General features: G+C 46.0%; 1 protein-coding gene across 1 annotated transcript in view; it reads left to right on the forward strand.

Annotated features, from left to right (window-relative positions):
• Nucleotides 1–19731, forward strand: part of RNF216 (ring finger protein 216) — a 63431-nt gene that overhangs the window by 811 nt on the left and 42889 nt on the right. The window contains 11 exon segments of the mRNA XM_009889214.1: nucleotides 434–567; nucleotides 1617–2474; nucleotides 4307–4383; nucleotides 8033–8135; nucleotides 9021–9185; nucleotides 10176–10290; nucleotides 10573–10712; nucleotides 11733–11783; nucleotides 12798–12935; nucleotides 13955–14103; nucleotides 14563–14641. Of these exon segments, the coding sequence (XP_009887516.1) occupies nucleotides 434–567; nucleotides 1617–2474; nucleotides 4307–4383; nucleotides 8033–8135; nucleotides 9021–9185; nucleotides 10176–10290; nucleotides 10573–10712; nucleotides 11733–11783; nucleotides 12798–12935; nucleotides 13955–14103; nucleotides 14563–14641 (2009 nt within the window).

Below are 19731 nucleotides of genomic sequence, written 5' to 3' on the forward strand. Positions count from 1 at the left end.
CGCACTGCACATTAATAAAAGAACATGTGATGTCTCTGAGATAATGAGCGTTCAGGACTTCTCTGCAAATATTAGGAAGTACTCTGTATGTGGCTTGTTCAGAATAATTTTTGCAGCAGCTGGAATGTGCTGAAGTTTGGGATAGAAGAATCCCTGCCTCGGTGTCAATGAGTGCCTGTTTCACCCGTGTGCCGTTGCGGTCCCTTGAGCTGTAGTTTGTGCAGGTGTTGTGCTCGGAGCGCCGAGGGAGGCAGGAGGAGGCCGTAACAGTAACTCGCAGAGCAACCAGTGACCTCTGAGCGCTTCTTCCCTGTTGCTGCAATGCAAATGTGAAGATTGATATTTTTTTTTTTTCAGATGTTTTGGTGCTTGTGCCATGTAATTTCAGTGATTTACCTTCAGCAAATAGCTAAATTTACTTACTTTACTACAGACCGGATAAACCGCAGGGACGAAGGTCTTATCACAATATCAGATTCCTCGGATGAAGAATTACCTTTGTTGCTGGAGACGCCAGCTGAGCAGCAGCGTGAGGAAGATGACGATGATGTAGTCATCTTGGCAGAGGTAATTTTTCATTCTTGTACTTGCCCTGCTTTATTCATGGCCTTTATGGCCAACTCTTCTGCAAATATCTGATGCATTGCTTTGAGACCCCTGTCCAGTTAGGGTAATTTACTTAGGATGTCTGAAACAAATGTTGAAATGACAGCATTTTGCTGCCTTTAAGTGTTTAATCATATTTTGGGCACAGGAGGGAGGAACTAGACTGTTAAACTGCATCGTATTTAAAGTTCTACGTAATAAAGGCTGTAGCTTCCATAAAGTTATCTGTCTAAATCCAGAAAGGTGGAGTGCTTTGTGAGATGTCTTGATGTCCCTTAGAAGGCAGATTTTTCCAAACATACCTTGTATGCTTTATATTCCTCTGTGCTGTTTGGATTCTTGTTGGGCTGTTGCAGACACTTATATTGTTGCAGTTTTACAAAGCCAGTCCACCTGACAAGTCTCTTTCCACTGGCACAGAGGAGGGCCAAAGGCTTTAGCTTACTCTAATTTCATATCTAAATTATATTAAGAATATATTCCACTTTTCTCTTAGGCTAACCAGAGGCATTGAGAAAATGGGTTGCGAAGCTGACCCTTCTGTTTCTTAGTTGAAAACAGTTGCAGAGAATTTTCAAACTCTGTCCTAGCCTGCCAGGGGCAAGAACAAGGTCAGAGATTAACATTTTTGAGCTTTGGTTCCTGCTCCTGTTGAAGTAAATTGGTGAGAATGCAAATACACCATCAGTTAGTTCCTCCTTTCCTTTCCAGACTATTTTACTGGGAAGGAAGTGGGCACTGGGGTGAGCTTAGGAAGGTATTCCAGTCTGAAAGTCCTGTGCATCCCCAGTTCTGCCAAATGTTCTCATAGCACCTGGGGTCAGACAGAGGATGGAGTTCAGTGGAACAAAGATACGTGGGTTGCAGTTTTATGTGTTATTAAGCACCTTGCTAAAGACTCTTCACCTGTTCCCCATCAGAAATTTCATTAGATGCAAAAGATCATCTGGGGCAAGGATTCTGACATGCAGACAAGAACTCCTACTTACTCTCGTCTGTCTTCTTTTTAGACCCCAAAGCATCAGCAGCTTCTGCGTCCCAATGTCATCAGACCTGCTGCTCAATGGCAGGGTGCAAACACTGTGGGAGAAGGAGGATCTAAAAGTGCTGTCGGGCCCTCGAGGAGTGTATATCTGCAAGATGAGAACTCAGCTCTGCTGTGTCAGGGAGACCAGTATAATCACGTGGTGGAGAGCAGTGCTGGACCAAGCAAGGATGAGAATATGAACTTTGCCTTGCAGCAGCCTGGACCATCTGAGCTTAATGCCCCAAGGTTTGAACTGACAAGTAACGAGGAGCCTGGCCCGAGTTTGCTTCCAGCTGTAAAGACAAGTCCACAGCCTGTTGTTACCAGAGATATCGTTAGTCTGGAGAATGCAGACCTTCCACCTCAACAGGAAGAAAAGGTGGAAGCCCAGGGATGGCAAGGAGAGGACTTGAAGCCAGAGCAAAATCTCGGAGGAACAGCTGCTGCAACTACCCCAGGCCAGGAGATCCGTGAGAACAGCCAGCTGGATCACCCGTACTTCCAGCCGTTGGAAGGCGAACCGCATGCTGTAGTAAATAGTTGTGCTCCTCAGCAAGGGCAGCCCGAAGCAGACCCAGGATCTTTGAGGGCATATGGAGAGGAGGCTCCTGGGCCAGCCTTCCCCCGGCCTGAACCACAGCAGGATGGGATTCCAGGTCCCGCTTCGCCCCAGCCGGCACATCCACCAGAAGAAACGGGTCAACAGGCAGCGATAGACAATGAGCAGCCAGGTCCAGCGTTCCCTGCGCAGGGCTCTCACGAACTTGGCTCTAGTAACGTTCCAGAACAAGGAGCTGCTGGGCAGGACCAAGACCTCACTGCACTGCTCATCAGAGAGACAGTAAGTATTCCCAGGGCTTGTTTGACTTCAGTGTGCATCTTATTTTCAGACAGGTTTTTCAAGGTGTGTAGTGTTTCACATGCTCAGAGCACAGTCCTGTTGACTTCAGCTGCAAATCCTCTTAATTTTGGCTGAGACTCAGCTGTGCACCAGGTGAGGAGCATGCAGTGAACTGTCTTGGGAAAACTTTGGTTTGAAAGACCAGTGCTATGGCAGAAGTGGGGAGAGGACGCAAATCTTGAGGGCACTATTTGCTTTGGGATGATCTCTTGGCCAGAGAAATTTAGCAGAACTGATTGCGGGTGTCAAGGGCGCAGTGAAGTGAAATAACACGGGTCTGTTCCCTTAAAGGCTACTGCCATCTCGGTTCTGCTGGCTTTGTTCTTGTCTGGCCGATTCCCAGCTCTGTAGAGCTGGTTTAGGAATGGATGTAGAGCTAAACCAGCAAAACTGAGACACTAAACACTGGCAGAGGGATGGAGGGTCGGGTAGAGAAGGCTTAGAGACACATGGCTGCTTTCAGCTGGCACTCATGGAGTAGTTTGGTCCATGGCCATGTTAAGGCCACCATAGTGGCCAGGGGTAATGGTTGCCCTTGCAGTGTGGATTTCCAAACAGCAGCACTGAGGGATTACTGGATAAGCAGCATGACGACGCATGTATGTTAACTCCACGCACTCCTCTCCGACTGTGCATCTGAAGCTTCACATGAGGGGCACCAGCTACAAGACTTGAACCACCAAGAAGAGTACTCCTTAACTTTTGGTATACTCAGCAGCTTGGGCAACATGGTACATATTTAAAAAACCCCAAAACCAAAAAACCAAACAAACAACACAAAAAGCAAAACAAAAAAACGTGGTGATGCTTCATGTGTCTAATGTTTTCCCCTCCAGTGCACACTCCTCCCCTTGACTGCTAGGGAGGAAGGGTGTCTCTTCATGCCTTATGGTGGACTTTTTGCAAATAAGTGTATTTTACTGCATCTGTATCTTGCACCATCACCCCTATCCCCTCCAAGTCTTCCCTCCACATCCCATATCTGATTCTCTTTGGGAAAACTGGGGTTGAAGAAAATATTCTTTAGGTAGGAGTCCAACAAAATTCAATTTTTTTTCCAAGTAAGACCTTGTTGATCGGTGATATGCTTTGAGATGGGCAAGTAGATGCTCTTGCATTGTCAGGGTTGCTTGACACCCCTGACCAGTTCGGTCTTGCAAAGCGAAATATCGGATGGTGCAATCGCTTGCAGTACCTGTACAGAAACCCAAGGAGGGAGAGCGGCAAAGGGTGTTCTTTGCTACGTGGCTAATGCTGGGAGAGCTTTCACAGAAATGCCAGTAAAGGTTTGTTGTCTATTTTGATCTCACTGCTGGTGTGTCTGGGTGCTTTGGGTGGGTATACGTATTGTTGGGTTTTTTCCTTTCGCTTTGGAATGTTGTATTTCAGCATACAATCTGGAACTCCTTAATCTTCTGTCTGAAGGTAAATATTAGCTTTGCTTGTGTTATAGATCATACCTACGTGCCTCTCCTCTTGCCAGACAGACTGAATCACTTGTTAGGCCAGCTGCTCGTGGCCATTCGTATCACGACCCATACTCTTCTTGTGAGAAAGAGCTGTAAGCAATCATCCTGTGGAGCAAAGGAGAGCCAGCAGCTTGCAGTATTCTGGCTGGATGGATATAAATGGTCTCTTGAAATCCATTTTGGCCCTTGTCTCAGGAGCGTGCTTGATAATTACCTATAAATCTCTTGTCTTTGGTGCTGTTGCTAGGTTGTGCTACACAGCTCCTCTAATACCTACATAACCTTTAGCTTTTCCTACTGTAGGAAGCAAGATTCCCAGATGTGAAGAAGGAATATATTGAAGAGCTAATCAGCATCAAGAACTGCTATGACTTAAATGTGTAAGTATAGAGTTAAGAGCCGGGGTATATCGTACAACAGTCTGGCTGCAGTCACGTTTCCACTTCCCCACCTGCTAATGATGTTCTAGAACATACCGAGTCAGCACTGTGGTGATAGTGTCAAAGAGCAGAGAATTTTTTTTTTTTCCTTCTTATAAAGCTTTTCTTAAATCCTCTCTGATTCTGATGCTGTGCTATAGCTTCTCTGCTTTTAAGATCACTTGCTTATTTAAAGATACTGCATATAATTTCCTCTTAACTATTACTAGGATTCTAAAGAAGGGCGAGTGTCAGGATTAACGTGTTGAGATGACGTCTATAAAATATAGTATGAAGGCGGGCTGGTGAGTTTTAAGTTGGAGAAAATAGTTTCCTGCCTCTTCATTTCACTGGCTTTTGGCTTTTTCCAGGTAAAGCTGATACTGTTTTGGACTCCCTTATTTAACATCATGATGTTGGCTTTTATCCCCTGTATTTAATCCAGTAGCAGTGGTGCTGTTTGAGTTTTCTCACGTCACTTTTTGCAGATGGATTAGAGCAAACACATTTAAGGCTGGTAGGATTGATTCTAGATACCTGTTGATGGACTGATTTTGGTCAAACCGAGCAGAAATGTGAGCCAAGGAATGGAAAATCAGCGTGAGGACTGTTGCTTTCCCAGTTGTGTTAGCAGCTCAAGAATACCTTAGTGTTCATCATGCTTGATGTCTCTGGGAGTCATGTTAGAATCAAAAGTTTAAAAAAAAGTCATTAACCTTATTGATAAGTTGCATCATCTCCTTTTTGGGTAGAGCTTGCGCTGCTGAAGAGCGAAGGGTTGCGTGTGCTGGCACCAGCGACACAGAGGGCAGAGTGGTTTGAAGTAAATCGCTTGTGACTTGTGTCTGATGGTAGGTGGCCCCTCTCTCTGCAGCTGTCACTGCTATCTCAAACACGTTGAAACTAGTTATTATGTGATACAAGAATGAAGAATAGGTGTTGGTTGCCAGAGTATTCACTCTATCTTGTATGAATCCAATGCCCCTTCCAGTTAACTAGGGCACTAATTAAGCAGTATTCAAGTGCGTGAAGCTTAGAATTAGTTACTGGACCATGAATAAGTTAACTGGCAAGGAACTAAGGATGATCCCATCCATTGAGCATAGATTTCCTATTCTGCTGTCTTTGCCTGTTGCATCTCCAAAGTAGGGCTTCCTAGTTAGAAATTCATCGGGCTGTAACTTCTTTCTTATCTTTCCAAAGTGCTTTCCCTGCAGGGGTGGTGTGGTCAGCAGGAGAGAAGCTTTCGGGTGCCTGCGCCGCGTACTTGGTGCGCCCCGGCGTGGAAGGTTGCGTTGAGAGTGTAGAAAGAAGACTGGTAGGGCCGTTCCTCGGGGCGATCGGGCCGTTGAAGTTGGGCATGTGGCTGCGGGACCATCTCATGGATTGTGTGAAAAAACTCGTTATTGTGTCCTGCGGGGATTTAGCAAAGCCTGATAGAATTAAATCCCACTGTTGGCTTCTCTCAGTCTTAATGTGTTCCTTCCCTTTTTGCTCTCGAAATCTCTTCTCTCCTTTTGTGTGCCACAGACCCAGTGAGATGAAAAGGTGCTTACAGGCTTCCCTGTAGGCCAGCTACAGTGTCTGCTCAGCGGTGCGTTACCCACTTACTGGATGATAAAGATTTCTTCTCCATATTTTTATTCCTTTAACCAAACTATCTTTTGAGTTGTCACTGCATCTTTTGTATGAGAACAAATGGGTCAAAGCACTGGTCAGCCGCGCTGGCAGGGTCTCTTTGATCTCCGTGGTATGTCAAGCTGAATCAGGCTTGAAATATAATAAATAAGGGTGGCTGGGTTTGGGCAGGGATGAGGCTTTTAACTGGCTCTGTGTCCTGTGGCGCAGATATTAATGAACAGTGCTGCAAGTGTGCGTGCGTTGCGCGCTGGGACCCACTTAACTAATTGTCAGACATGGGAGGTTAACATCTCTGAAAATCCTGCGCATTGAAAATGGCAACGCACAGAATAGTTCAAATGTATTCTGACTGCGCCACAGCTGAAACCCTCCCGTTTGAGCTGCAGTGATTTGAGCCCCTTGAAGTTTCTGTTTTGGTGGATTAAAACAGTTATCTTTTACAAAAAGGACCCGGGTGGGGGCTGGAAGCTATTAAATGCTCAGTGCCAAGATATTTTTGTTGTTTTCCGAAATGATGGTCTTAAAACTTTCAACTGATGTGAAAGATAAGACGTGGGAGCTCCTCTTAGCAGGGTATCATCTATTCAGCTTTTGTGTGCAGACGCATTCATGCTCAGTCAAAAGCTTCTGGCTCAATATGTCAATACCTGATTAAACAAAAAGAAATGCCTCCGCTTTGAATGTGAAAGCGGGGCTAAAGTAATCAGGCCTTGATAGTGGGTTAATGCTTCAAGCCAGTTCAGATTTCTTAATTAGGAACTGATTTCTGACATCAGGAATGTAAATTAGCTGCAATTATGTCTTTGCTGCAACCTAGCACCTTCTCATTCAAAGTTTTACAAATGTTAATTGCTTGTCCTAGCTCCTTTCAGAAGGATGTTATTCTACAGCTGGGGAAACTGAGGAACAGAGTATATTTACTTGCCCCAGCTGGCACAGCTGGTTAGTGATGGTTCAGAACGAGCTGGGAAAGTTTAATTCAAACAGCCCACAGCGAGCTTCCCCTTCAAAAAGGCTTCTGAGGTATTTGTGGATCTCCAGAGATGGAGTATACTGAAACTACTTGCTAGAGTCTTTTCTAAGCTGAAATACTCTGTTAAACTAAATTTACCTGACAGTTATGATTGTTTTTGATAGGACCCCAGGTATGCTGCGTTTACAGGCTAGTATGCATTTTTAAGCAATTTTTAGTGATTATTTTCCAAGTGCTGTTCCCACTAGACCAGCTTCTAGTGTGAATTGAGCAATACTGGTGGGATTTCAAGCTTTATTACAATGAAACCTGTATTCAGAGTACATGTTGTATGTAAAAACGGTTTAAACACGTTTCTGTCTCTGGTCATGCTCTAATGTGAAAGTTGATCGAGACTGGAGGCTTTAATTCAAACTTGAATTTGTCGTATTCCATCGAGGAAGCTGGCAACCTTTCACAGGTTTTGTAGGGATTTTTATGCTTCTTTTTCCATAGCTGCATTTGTATTAGCTGCAGGAGGTGGCACTAGGTTCCGATTAATGCTGTGACTCTTCTTTCTTGTATAGTCTTCATAATGTTAATTCCAGAGTTGACAGAAAGTTAGTAGGCTGTGACTGAGTTGTGCAGGATTCCACATGTGCTCCAAGGGGTTTTACCCACGGGTGTGAGCGGGGAACTAAGCCTGATTGTTCACCTCTGGCATGGACAGAGGTAGGTTGGTTAGTAGTTCACCTGTACAGGCTTCTCTTATGTAAATGTAGCTGTTGAAAGACAGATCTATTTGCTTTTCCTTCTGCAGTCATACAGACGATCATTCTTTACTTAATTCTCAGTCATTTACTTTCAGTTTGCTCTACTCTGAGCTCTTTCTTGGTTCTTACAGGGCAGGTTGTCACTTGCCTGCCCAGCCTTGTAATTATAGGTAACTAAAAATTGGACAAGCGAGGAACGAACCTGAACTCCCAAACCCTGAAGTGACTATATTTATCTTTTCAGACTTTGTAACTTTCTCCTGGAAAATCCAGATTACCCAAAGAAGAAAGGCAGAGTGGTTTTAAATCCCAGCAGCAGCCTGCTTGCCAGCCAAGATGAGACAAAGGCAAGTGAAAATATCCCCATCTACAGCATGCCTCCCATCCAGTCTGTTCCTGAGCGGATCTTGGGACATCTGGTTCTGTTAGTGCGTATTTTTAGAGTGCCTGGTTGAGCCATACCCAGGCCTCTGGCTGCATTTAAGATGGTGTTAAATAGCAGTAGTTAGCTGCTTGCGAGGTGACTTGCTGTTGTGTTGTTGCGTAGCTGCACCGTGTCTGCTCTTCTGCCTTCAGCGAGACCCTCTGCCCGGCCTGCCTGTCACCTACCCCGTCGAAAATGCTTGTTTTGATAACTGGGACAAGAATTCCTTGGTCGTTCTGTCACGTGAAGTAGACTTGGTCCTCAGGTCTCTCTTGCGTGACCTTTAGGCATTGCCTTTCAGCCTCCAAACTGCAAATCTCCCTACAGCTTCTTGATTTTCGGGGGTTTTTTTAAGTCCATTTGACCAAAAAAAAAAATCTCAGAGCTGTTTTGGGTATGTTGAAGTCGCTGTGTGTGGCCTGAGAGAGAGACATGTCGAGTACCTCTTTCTACTCTTGGAAGCATCTCTCAACCTCAAGCTAATAATGTTGTTCGCGCTTTATAGTAACCTAAATGTGTCCTCTCCCCACACGCAGTGGCTTTGAACTCCGTGGCGTGGGTCCTGCGAGGAGCAGAGCTGCAGCGTGGTGCAGCTCAGGGCAGGTTACCCGCACGAGCGCATACACCAGTACGCTTAGCACCCGTGCTGTGCTCTGAGCTGATGGTTGGATGTGTGCTCACTGGGTGCCGCGTAACCTGAATTTTGGGTGGTCTTGCAGAAGGTCCTGATTGCTGAAGGAGCGGTTTGGGGGTGTTCTTGTGTGTATTTGTAGCAACCTTTTTATATCTTTTTGCATTTTCTCCTTAGGTGCCTAAAGTGGACTACTTCGACTTTTCCAAACTTGCCCCACTTGATCAGCGGTGCTTTATTCAGGCGGCTGACCTCCTTATGGCAGACTTCAAAATGCTGAGCAGCCAAGACATTAAGTGGGCACTACATGAACTCAAGGGACACTATGCAATCACGCGAAAGGTTCTCCGGTTCAAGTCTGTTTTCTTTCCTGGGGTTCTCTCCTGTGTCTGTGGAGAGCAGTGCGATGTCTTTTGCCTTACTGTACCATCTGCCAGTGTGTGGTTATGGGGTTTTTTTATAATCTTCCTTTCCTTTTAAGAAGTATTAATCCATTTAGTAGAGACTTGCAAAATTTATTGGCCAGACAGAATGCTGCAGGAAGTTTTTACTTTTCTCTAATAGGAGAACTGGGGAAACGCTTGCTAGTTGATGGTAGGTGATGCATTAAACTGAGAAGGGTTCCTGTACGTCGCCGCTGAAGTGCGGTATAATTGCCAATAAAGCTTAGACATTTCGCTAAATCTTAAAACATTTAACTGCTGCTATTAGTTAACTGACTGCATGTAATTGAAAATAGCCCAAGTCTCACTGTCCTGTTTCTTCTTATTATGACTTGTGGAATGAGTCCTATATTCCTCGTAAAAGAGTTCCACTGTAATGGAGCTGCGAAGACACTTGCTTTAGGTATCAACAAACTGAATGTGAATGTGGCTTCAAGCTTTTAATTTGGATCTGCTCCTCTTGCTTGAGCTTCTTCCTCTACTATTCCAGGACTTAACTAAAACAAAACCTCCTTGTCTTTTCACTTGTTTTAATGAGCATTGAGTATTTGAGCTTCTAATTTTTTTTTAAATACGAAAAACATACCCAACAACAAAAAAAAAGCCAAAGCAGCTCAGTTGCATCAAAGTGGACACCAGCTGTATTAGAGTTAATAGCTGAGGTGTTGTGAAGTGTGTTCAACTATTTTTGGTTCTTATGAAATGATTGCTTTATGAGTACACAAAGCAACAAGGTGAGCAAAGGGAAGAGGGCCTCTATATGGCGTGTTTGGATTTCTGGTTTTGGATCAGTCTTATGTACGTGTTTATACTGCGCTTAGATTTGAAGTATGTGCTTCTGCTTCCTTCCAGGAAGAGGCAGGATTTAAGTCTGTATGTTGTTTTCTAGGCCTTCTCAGATGCTATCAAAAAATGGCAGGAGCTGTCTCACGAAACCAGTGGGAAACGAAAAAGGAGGAAAGAAATGAACCAGTATTCATATATAGACTTCAAATTTGAGCAAGGTAAATACCAAGCTGTATGTGTTGTGCTCTCTGCATCGTTATTGTAAGCAGAACTGGCTTGCAGCAGAAAATACTGTTCTTGAAAAGGGATGTGGTCCTAAACCAGCTATGTTTCTGTCGCTGTCCGGTATCTGTTTTGGAGATATTGTTCATTAGTACCTCTGCTTGGTACAGCACTGTTTGAAATGCTGAAGTTTTGCAGCTGGTGGTGTGTGGAAGAAGGATTTAAGCTTTGTTCTGGCTGCTCCATCCCATTTCAGTGTGCCTTTAACTCTGCTGTAGGGGATGTGAAAATTGAGAAGCGCATGTTCTTCCTGGAGAATAAGAGACGGCACTGGAGGTCCTATGACAAGCACTCTCTTCTCCCTCCAGTGCTACTGGAGCAGGAATTCTATGAGCAGAAAGTTAAAGAGATGGCAGAGGTGAGTGGTAGGAGCTGCTTTGGTCTTGTGGTGCAAACAACTGTTCAACTACTGTAGAGGTCTTGGTCCTAAATGTGGAAATCTGCCTCTTAAAGAAATTCAAACACTGAACGAAATGTCGAATAACTGACTACCTTTGCGCCTTTACTCCCTGTTAACATGTATAACTCCTCCAAAAACAAGTTACTTGGGAAGAAAAAACCAAGCAGAGTTTCGTATTTACTTAAATATATAGCTGCTACTTTCGCTGCTGAAAACCTTCCCTATATCCGTTCATGTTGATGTATAGTCCATGATACAACACTGTTCTGGACTTTTTTTTTTTTGCTACGAAGTAGCTAAAAGTTCTACTAATTAATTCTTTCCTTCGATTATTAGCAGGCTTCTCTGCTGCTTTAGGGCTTGTAGTTGCAGCTTAGTGTTGGGCCTGGTCATCGTTTGCCACCAAGTCTGTCCCCTCTGCCTTCCACAAGTTGGCAGTCCTGTGTCTCCAGAACGTCCAGTCCTGTGTCTCCAGAACATCTTGTCCTGTGCTGAGGACCGTGTGTTCCAAAGCAGAACCGTGCAACACCCGCTGGTGTGTTTTCTTCCCCTCATAGTCTGAGGGAGGACTGAATTCGCAGCTCTGCACCTACAGTCCTTTCTAAAGCAACTGCTTGAAGGTCCTTGTCTCTCAGGCAGATGGATAGCGTCTCCTTTGAAACGCAAAGCTAATGTTCCTCAGGGCTTTCTCTGGAGGGGCCCACTGGGTGAGATCATCTCTGCCCATGGAAACCTGAACCAGCAGCCCTCCATAATACAGAATTCAATTCTTTGTTCTTGCTGCCTTTGCTTCCCCCATCTGTTTTAGCTGAATCATAAATAGCCTAATGGATTGGAAGGATGGGCTGAGTGATGTTGTAAGCAGACAGCGTGCCTTTTATGGCGGTTTGTAAGCCTTGAGGTAATGTGAAAGAGCGTAGGGGCTGGCAAATGGCTTTATCTATTCTGTTAATACAGATGCACATGTCTCTCTTGCAGCATGCAGACTTTCTCCTCGCTCTGCAGATGAATGAGGAGCAGTATCAGAAGGTCAGTATCTATAATGTGGTTCCTTGAGTTCAGCTTGCGCGTAGGCGCTGTTTTGTACTTACTGCTTCACAGACTCTTTTGGCTTCTGGAACGGAGCTTTTCTGAAGCTGCGTTTGCACTGTGCTGCTTTTGCTGAGCTGGCAAAACCTGCATAGCGAGTGTTGGCTGGCTTTTAGAAAAGGTAGATGAGAGCTGAGTCCGGCAAGACAGTATCGATGCACATAATGATCTCTAGTAATTCAGTCAGCTGCTGCTTGTATCTTTACTGGCCAGAACAAACATTGCGATAGAATAGGACCGGGTTTGCTCTTGCTACCACCATTATGGCTGTTTAAAACAGATTTGCTGTTGTTGGAGCTCTGCCAGTGCAAAGGCCTTCCTCGTTTGCAGAAAGGACTCTTTAAAAACCTGAAAACCGGGTCTTTCCCCTTAAACAAAGAGAGAAAAGTTAGAGATCAGTTCAGCTGTGGATTACCTTTTGCCTCTCAGCGCCCATTTCTCTTCAAACTTGGGAGAAGATGTTGGACCTCTGAAGAAGTGGGCATACTCACTCTTCAACAGTGGCAAGGTTCTCCACCCCTGCAGTGAAGAGGTCGAGACGAGGTCTCTCCAGGCCGAGGGGTGAATGTTCCTTTAGAAAGCAACAGAGCTGAAGTTTGGTTTTCCCATATGAATGGTGTGTACTCTCTGCTGCTTCACTGTGATTGCAGCTTCCCAAACCCGAGGTGCTTCTCTGCCTGTGAGCTGAGAATTTTTAAAAAACCATATGTTTTGTAGCTTTATGGAAGCTGTCAAGCGGGACGTGTAGATATTAAGCTACATAAAACTGAGTTTCTGGTTGTGCTTAGTGAGTTTTGACCACCAAATAGGATATCTAATGGAATAGTGCGTGTCTGTTGCTCATTTTTAGAATTAATGCTGGCATTGTTCATGGCTTGCCGTTGTGTGTGTCTGTTGCTATAGCTGTTGATGTTTTGATGATGATGATGGTAACACCTCTGTTTATGGCTGCAGGATGGTCAGATGATAGAGTGCTGCTGCTGTTATGGGGAGTTTGCGTTTGAAGAGCTAACTCAGTGTGCGGACGGTCACTTGTTTTGCAAGGAGTGCCTGATCAAATACGCTGAGGAGGCAGTCTTTGGCTCTGGAAAGGTAAGAATTTCCTAACTGGGAAATTTTCCTGACAGGAAAATGGGTAAACTGCTATCGGGAGATTACACCGCTGTTTACGCAGTGTAGTTGCTTAAATTAGATGTAACTGCATTTCCCAGGAAATACTTGAATGGAACTGTGTCCTGAAATCCAAATCCAGCAAGTCAGTCTCACCATCAGGTGAAACCAACAGCTTCACAGTGGGATCTTTGCTGAACGGGACTTCAGTTTTGCTAACCTCCATCTTTTGTGCTCTACGCTTAGCAACTTGCATTATTAGGAAAACTTCCTACAACATTCATAGTAACAATAATAACTTACACTCGTTTTTATTTTCTACTTAATAAACCAACGGTGTCTGCACAGAGAACACACTCTTATCTCTGACTTGGCCAGTCTTCTCCCAGCTAAGAGTGTTTGTCCTTCATAATATCTCTGTGATCCCAACTTAATTTGGGGGTTGGTTCCTCTATGATACTACTAACCACCTTAGTCTCCAATTTAGCTAGCAATTATCCGGGTACTTAGCTGAGTTATAAACAAGTCATTAACCTGCTCTGAGGTGTGCGTGCTCCTTTTGCCTCAAGATACGATGATCAAACTGTGGGATGCTTTTGTGCTCTGGGATCTGTATTTCATGTAAACATCCAAACTGGCAGCTGTATTTTATAGGACTGTATTGACAAGAATGCCACGTGCTGTTTGTGAGCAGAGTGCTGCGTCTCAGCAGAGACCATATAGTAATAACTGTGTGGTCACAGTGGATTTGGAGTGAGTGAACTGTGATCCCAGCTATCAACAGCATCTTCGTGCCCAGTGTTTGTTTGAGGCCTCGTCTGTTTGATTAACTAGTCTTGTTCTTTCCATGGCAAACCTATTCTCTGGCAGCCATCGGCTGACTTAAGCTCTATCTTCCTTAAGCAAGGTTGTGCACTGGTTTATTTGGAATTGTTCTGGGTACTGAGTCTTGCTTTTTGCTAGTATCATACTGAACCTGAGCGCTCTCCTTCCAACCCTAGTCAGAGCTCAGCTGCATGGAAGGCAGCTGCACGTGTTCATTCCCCACCAGCGAGCTGGAGAAAGTGCTTCCAGAGAACATCCTCTGTAAATACTACGAGCGGAAAGCCGAGGAGGAGGTGGCTGCTGCCTGTGCAGATGAGCTTGTCAGGTGAGTGTCCAGCAGAGGATGCAGACTACGCTTGCTGTTGTAGAAAATTATTTCCCTGAAACCCTAAATACATGCTGAATATGAGATGGGTAGAGTTCAAAGAGCTGTATTGTAAATGCGGGTTTTGCCTTCCTGGGTCTGTGTTTATTCAGGTTGGTCTGCCTTTGGCTCGGGGCAGATTAAAATTCAATAGACTTGTCTCCCCCAAGACTTGCTTGCCAGCTCTGTGCTGATCCTCTAAATTACATGGTCAAAAGCAGTGCTGAGCATATAATATTTTGACTGCAAACAGGGAAGTGATCGAAGAAATATGAGCAAAAAGGCAGCAGTCAGCACATCCTGGCGGCAGACGTTTGGTTGGCAGCCTTATTAACTACCGCACAGCTATTTGACTAAATCCGTTTTCAGCAAAGATATGTTTGGCACTCTGCATTAATGGCATCTTATTTTGGGCTGCAGGTGTCCGTTCTGTAACTTCCCGGCTCTGCTGGACAACGATGTGAAGCGGATCAGCTCCCCTAATCCCCGCTGCAGAAAGGTAATTGGGGGATACTTGCCGTTTGGTCTCTTCTGGAGTGTTGGGCAGGAGAGCTGGGAGGACAACTCACGCTTCCTGGTAGCAGGTGAAGGAATATCTAATGTGGCTGCATGGGGCAGCAGTCAAAGATCCTGCTGATGTTCTGTAGAATTGTGTGGCTGGACAGACAAATTTCAGGGCGCTATTGATAAAGACAACAGTCTTCCTTTCTTCCCTTGGAGGATGTTGGCTTAAAAAGACTTCTAGGTGCCTTAAGTTGCTGTCTTACATGCAGAGAAATGTTTTAGGTGAACAGGGAGCTGGATGTTTAAAAGGCATAAAACCAAATTGTAGTCCTTTACCTAATGAAACTTCTGGTGAATGAGCTGAAACAATCTTACGTGCTATCCTTAAGAGAATTAGCATCTGCATTCTTTTTTTATGCTGTCACCTGAATATAGATTCAGTTGGAAGTGACAAAAATCTTGTTTGAAGAGCTCACTGAAATGTGCCCATTCAACGGGCAGAAGACCTTTGTGCTTCTCTCAAAGTTTGCTAATAGCCATAACGGGAGAATCGTCAGGCCCAGTGGGGGCACGGAGTGGGGAAAACTTTTTGCTGCTGTTTTGGTACCATCTGTTCTGGGGGAAAATAGAAGCATAGAAATGTGTTTCCCAGTCTCCTGAATGTATGCAGAACCCCGCTTACAGCTGGTGCCAGTGAGCTGGGGCCAGTACAGTATCAGTGCTGAGCACTGAAACTACGAGGCGTCTTGCGTAACTTTAGCCACAACAATGAATTCTCGTGCAATGTTCAGGGAACTGCCTGTTCCCCAGCAGAGATTTCTGCTAATCACTGAAATTCCTCTTGAGTGCATTAACCTTATGCTTGTAGCTGCCATAGCTTCGGGTTCTTGTATTGATGTGATGCCACCACTTGCCTGTATTGAGAAAGTAATAGGAAGGGAAATTCTGTTGTCTGGAAAAATTGAAGTGCCAGCAGTGAACTTTGCATTCTGTAGTGAAAATTGAACCTACCGGCAGGGGAAAGCCGCTTATGAAAGATGCAGAATTCTATTTTTAGATCTCTAATCTCAGATATGTCTTGCTAACATCCACCTCTACCATTTGGGAAAGAAATTTGATTCTGATGGATCATCCAAGTGCTGTGAGCGAGGAGGTTTGCTAGTCACTAGGTGGCAGTCTTGATTCACGTTTAAATATTTAATTTTTTTTTTTGAAAAAAAACTTGAGTTGTTTTCAGAATGTACATATGTCAGCACCACATAACAAAATTCAGGCTTGAAGAACACGAATGCTTCACTGTGCAAAATGAATTTAAATTTTTTTCTCCAACGTATGATGCAGCACAGTAACTGTGGTAAGAGGGGTCAGTGCTGAAACGTTCCTTTCCTTCTGGTTTGCTGTTTCATTTCCTTCCTTGCGTACTGCCTGTTTCCGTCCCCCCTCCTCCCTGGGGCTGCAGCATTCCAGTGGGCTGGATTTCTGGTTTCCTGGACAGCTTGTGTTGATTCATTAGCTGAAAATCTGCTGAGTAGCTTTGTGCTCTTCTTGGAAGTCTTGAACGACTTTAGGATTTGAAGTCGAGGGTGAGGAATTCGGATAGCAGGATGTGGTGTTGTCTCACAGCATCAGCTGCAGTGGTTCTTCCTATTCCCGCTATCTTGTCTCTCTCCGGAATGAAGAATTGCAGTTAGTGCTCTTGCTTGCAGGAAACTGTTGCCCTTAGGGAGGAAAGGGCTAATCTGGGGAACTCTGCAGAGGTTGGAGAGGATGCATTGGCTTTGCTAGCAGTGCCTCTGGCAGCCTCAGTGGTGGTGATGAGTGATCCTGGAAGCGGTCCCTCTCTGGTTGGAAGGACCGCGCTTGCACAGCTGAACCTAAAGTGAGGGGAAGTGTGGAAAGGGAAAGGTCAAAATGTGGCTGTCCTGAAACCTCAAGGCTCTTCAAGGGTGGGGAGAGGAGGACCAGATGGTGGTCCTGTTGTATTTCTGTGCTCCATCCCCAGGATCTTTAGTCTTGCTTTGAGAGTTCGTGCTGATACTCTCAGGCCTTCCTTTAAAACTTGCAGAGAAGTTGATGATTCATATTTGGGTGAGCTATGGCTGCATTGTAAGGGATGGGAACCAGCTGGAAGCCTTCATTTTGGCTGTATGTTGGGCTCAGTGACAGGAAGAGCTCTGGGTATACCCAGGTCACTGCTTATGCATCTCACCTGTAGTCCCGGTCATTTGCACCTCGCAGGGAGAAAAACGGGGCTAATTGTAGCCTCAGCAACGGGCAGAGCTGCTGGTCACCTTCTGTGACTGCACGGCGAGCATGCAGATGAGCCTGCACCATCTGCCAGGGCCACTGTGGCTCCAGCTGTGCTGCATGAAGTTTGGCTCCTCGTTAGGTGGCCGGGACTTGAATCTTAACATCACGAACTGCAGGGTGGAGGAAAAGCTTAATTAGCTGAAGAGAAACATTGCCCAAACCACCCTACGGATGCCTTCTGTGTGTGTGTGTGCGCAGCCTGAGCTGGTGCTGGGGGAGAGGCGGCTTTTCCTCAGACCTGTTTGAGTTTTGAGGTTTTGCTCTATGACAGGTCGCCGACCGTGCACGGAGCCAGGCTTCCCGGTGGCAGGAGGGTTTGCCAGCCCGCTCGGTCAGCCTCCGTCTTTATTCTGTGCAGGGATCCCTGGGCGGAAGCAGCTCTCGAATTCCTCGTTTCTCACGATGCGCCTTTCTCCTCCCTGCGCTCTGACCCAGCAAACCAAAGCTGGCAATTCTGGTAAAACTGGGAAAAGCACGTGTTGCGTGTCGACTTGTGCAGCACTGGGAAGCCAGCGTGCACTTTTGCACGTCGGGGGAGGGGGGGGAAATACTGTTTCCCACCAGAAAAGGAAGTCCATCCTTTCTGCTCTGCCTCCCTCCTCCCAAGACCTCGCATTGTCGGGTGAAGACAAGGCTTTTTGTTCCCGGGCTGCTTGCTGCTGTCCCCGGCGCCGTGTTGCGGGTCGGGGGAGATGGTCCTCCCCTCTTTGCAGTCTCAGCACAAAGCACTGCAGGGCTTTCAGCCAGCGAGAGATGGGGAGGTGAAAGCTGCCGTTGCCATGGAAATGATGCATGCACGGAGCAGCGCTGTCCCTCTGGTGCCGGAGAGCTCCGAAACCCTCCACACTCATTTTGTAGCCAGACCATATTGCAAGGGACTTGCATTTCCAAGACATTTCCTTAAAACTCCTTTGCGTAGCTTAAAATTTTTGCTACTTTATTGTACCGAGCTGTGGCCTGGCTGGATGCGAAGTTGCGTTGCCCTCGGAGTGGGCAGGTGCCCCCCTTGTTCAGGGCTCCTTAGCGCTCCCTGTTAATGAGGCTGTGTTTAGGGAAGGGGTTTTCCTGCTGGGAGCCTGAACTGTCACACGGGAAAAATGAGCATTGATGTGCCTGTGTCAGAAGGAGAAAATCTCCACTCTTTCGCCGTCTCGTCTTCGGGTCAGGCTCTCTGGCTGCAGCAATCCTTGTGCGTACTTTTAATTTGCAGGACTAAGACGCGGTCTTTGTAAGCTGCTAGAATGTCTCGGGATTGATTTCAAGGTGCTGGCTAGGAACAGATGCACCCAGCTGCTTTTAACCTTCATTTTCTGTCGGAAGCGAGACAGGTTTAAGCTTGTACGGAGTTCTGCCTGGCAAAGCTGTGTCTGAACATGGCTTCTCCTAGCGGGGCGCTAACACTGCAGCCACAACCTATGTTAATAAGCGTAAGTCGCGTTGTACCGTTTGCAGCATCCTGGGACGTGAGTGGTCTTGCTGAAATAAATTGTGGCACGATCAACAAGACGGAAAGTTACGGAAGGAGCTAAGGGGCATACTGCAATGCCTGTGATCTCCGTACCCGGTGCGGTAACGGGGCACGCAGCTGGTTGTGATTAAGAGGTGGGTAAGGAGTCAGCCCCAGCCACCTATCACAGAATCACAGAATTTTCAGAGTTGGAAGGGACCTGTAGAGATCATCTAGTCCAACTCCCCTGCTAAAGCAGGATTGCCTAGAGATAGATTGCCATAGATTGCCTATGAGCCAGTTACAAGTGTCTTATAGGGTACACGGGGAAACGTTTGTGTATTCAAGTACCCAGCAGCAGGGGATGTGTTCAGGATGGCATAGCCTTCCGAGGACATCATCCAACGCATACCGCAGGGCCCATGACTTCTGTGCTGGAGGTTGGCCCGTGGCTGCCCGGAGCTGCCCTGCCCGACTCCAGATGCACTCTGCTTTTAGGCTTTAACTATATCAAGATTTGTCACTGGCAGAGTGTGTGTGCAACATGAAGGAAAAAAGAAAAAAAAATGTTCGAGTTGGAGAAATTGAGCTTGTCCAAAATGCCTCAGAGTAGGATGTGCATATGGAGAATTACTTAATTCTCCTTGTTTTGCAACATGTTTTCCCAGCTGTTGAAGGCTGCTGTCTCATTCAGCTTCCTGACAGCAGCACAAACATTTTGAAGGTCCCATGGCCCCATCTCATTCTCTGTTCAGGCATTCTTATTGCTGTTCTCTGTATGCTTTTCCTTGAACATATTTATTTGGATTTGATTGTTACTTAGGGCTTAGCCCCTCAGCTTTAGTGGAGAGCAGAGCTGACGGTGGCACTCGCTTATGGCAGACCCCTGTAATTTCTTTCTGGTGACAATGACCTCAAGGCCTGACTCCCAGGTTTAGATTACTGTCCTCCTGCGTCTGTGTGAATGTGGCTTAGTGGAATTTGTTGGGCTGAGGAAGAAAGGGAAATGCAGTATGGGGAACCTTCCTACTTGTCTTACTGGGGGTATTGGGAATGGAGTGCTCATGCCTGTGTACACTTCTGTCCGGAGACCTGTCTCCCGCTTGTCCAGGCGGGCAGAACAGTCTAAGCCATCTTTTCATGACTCTTCCCTCTTCCCCCTCAGCTCTGCATCCCTGAAACCTCCTGCTCCGGAGCTCTCGGCTTTCTCCTCCAGTTCGGTGCCTTCGCTGCCCCCTTTTTAAATGAGTGGTGTGCATGGGAACACGCTCCACTCTATTGCTGCCAAAACCACAACAAATGGCAAGTTTCCGTCTGTCATCTCGGCT

This window comes from Charadrius vociferus, unplaced genomic scaffold (genome assembly GCF_000708025.1).
Source record: "Charadrius vociferus isolate BGI_N301 unplaced genomic scaffold, ASM70802v2 scaffold787, whole genome shotgun sequence".
NCBI lineage: Eukaryota > Metazoa > Chordata > Aves > Charadriiformes > Charadriidae > Charadrius > Charadrius vociferus.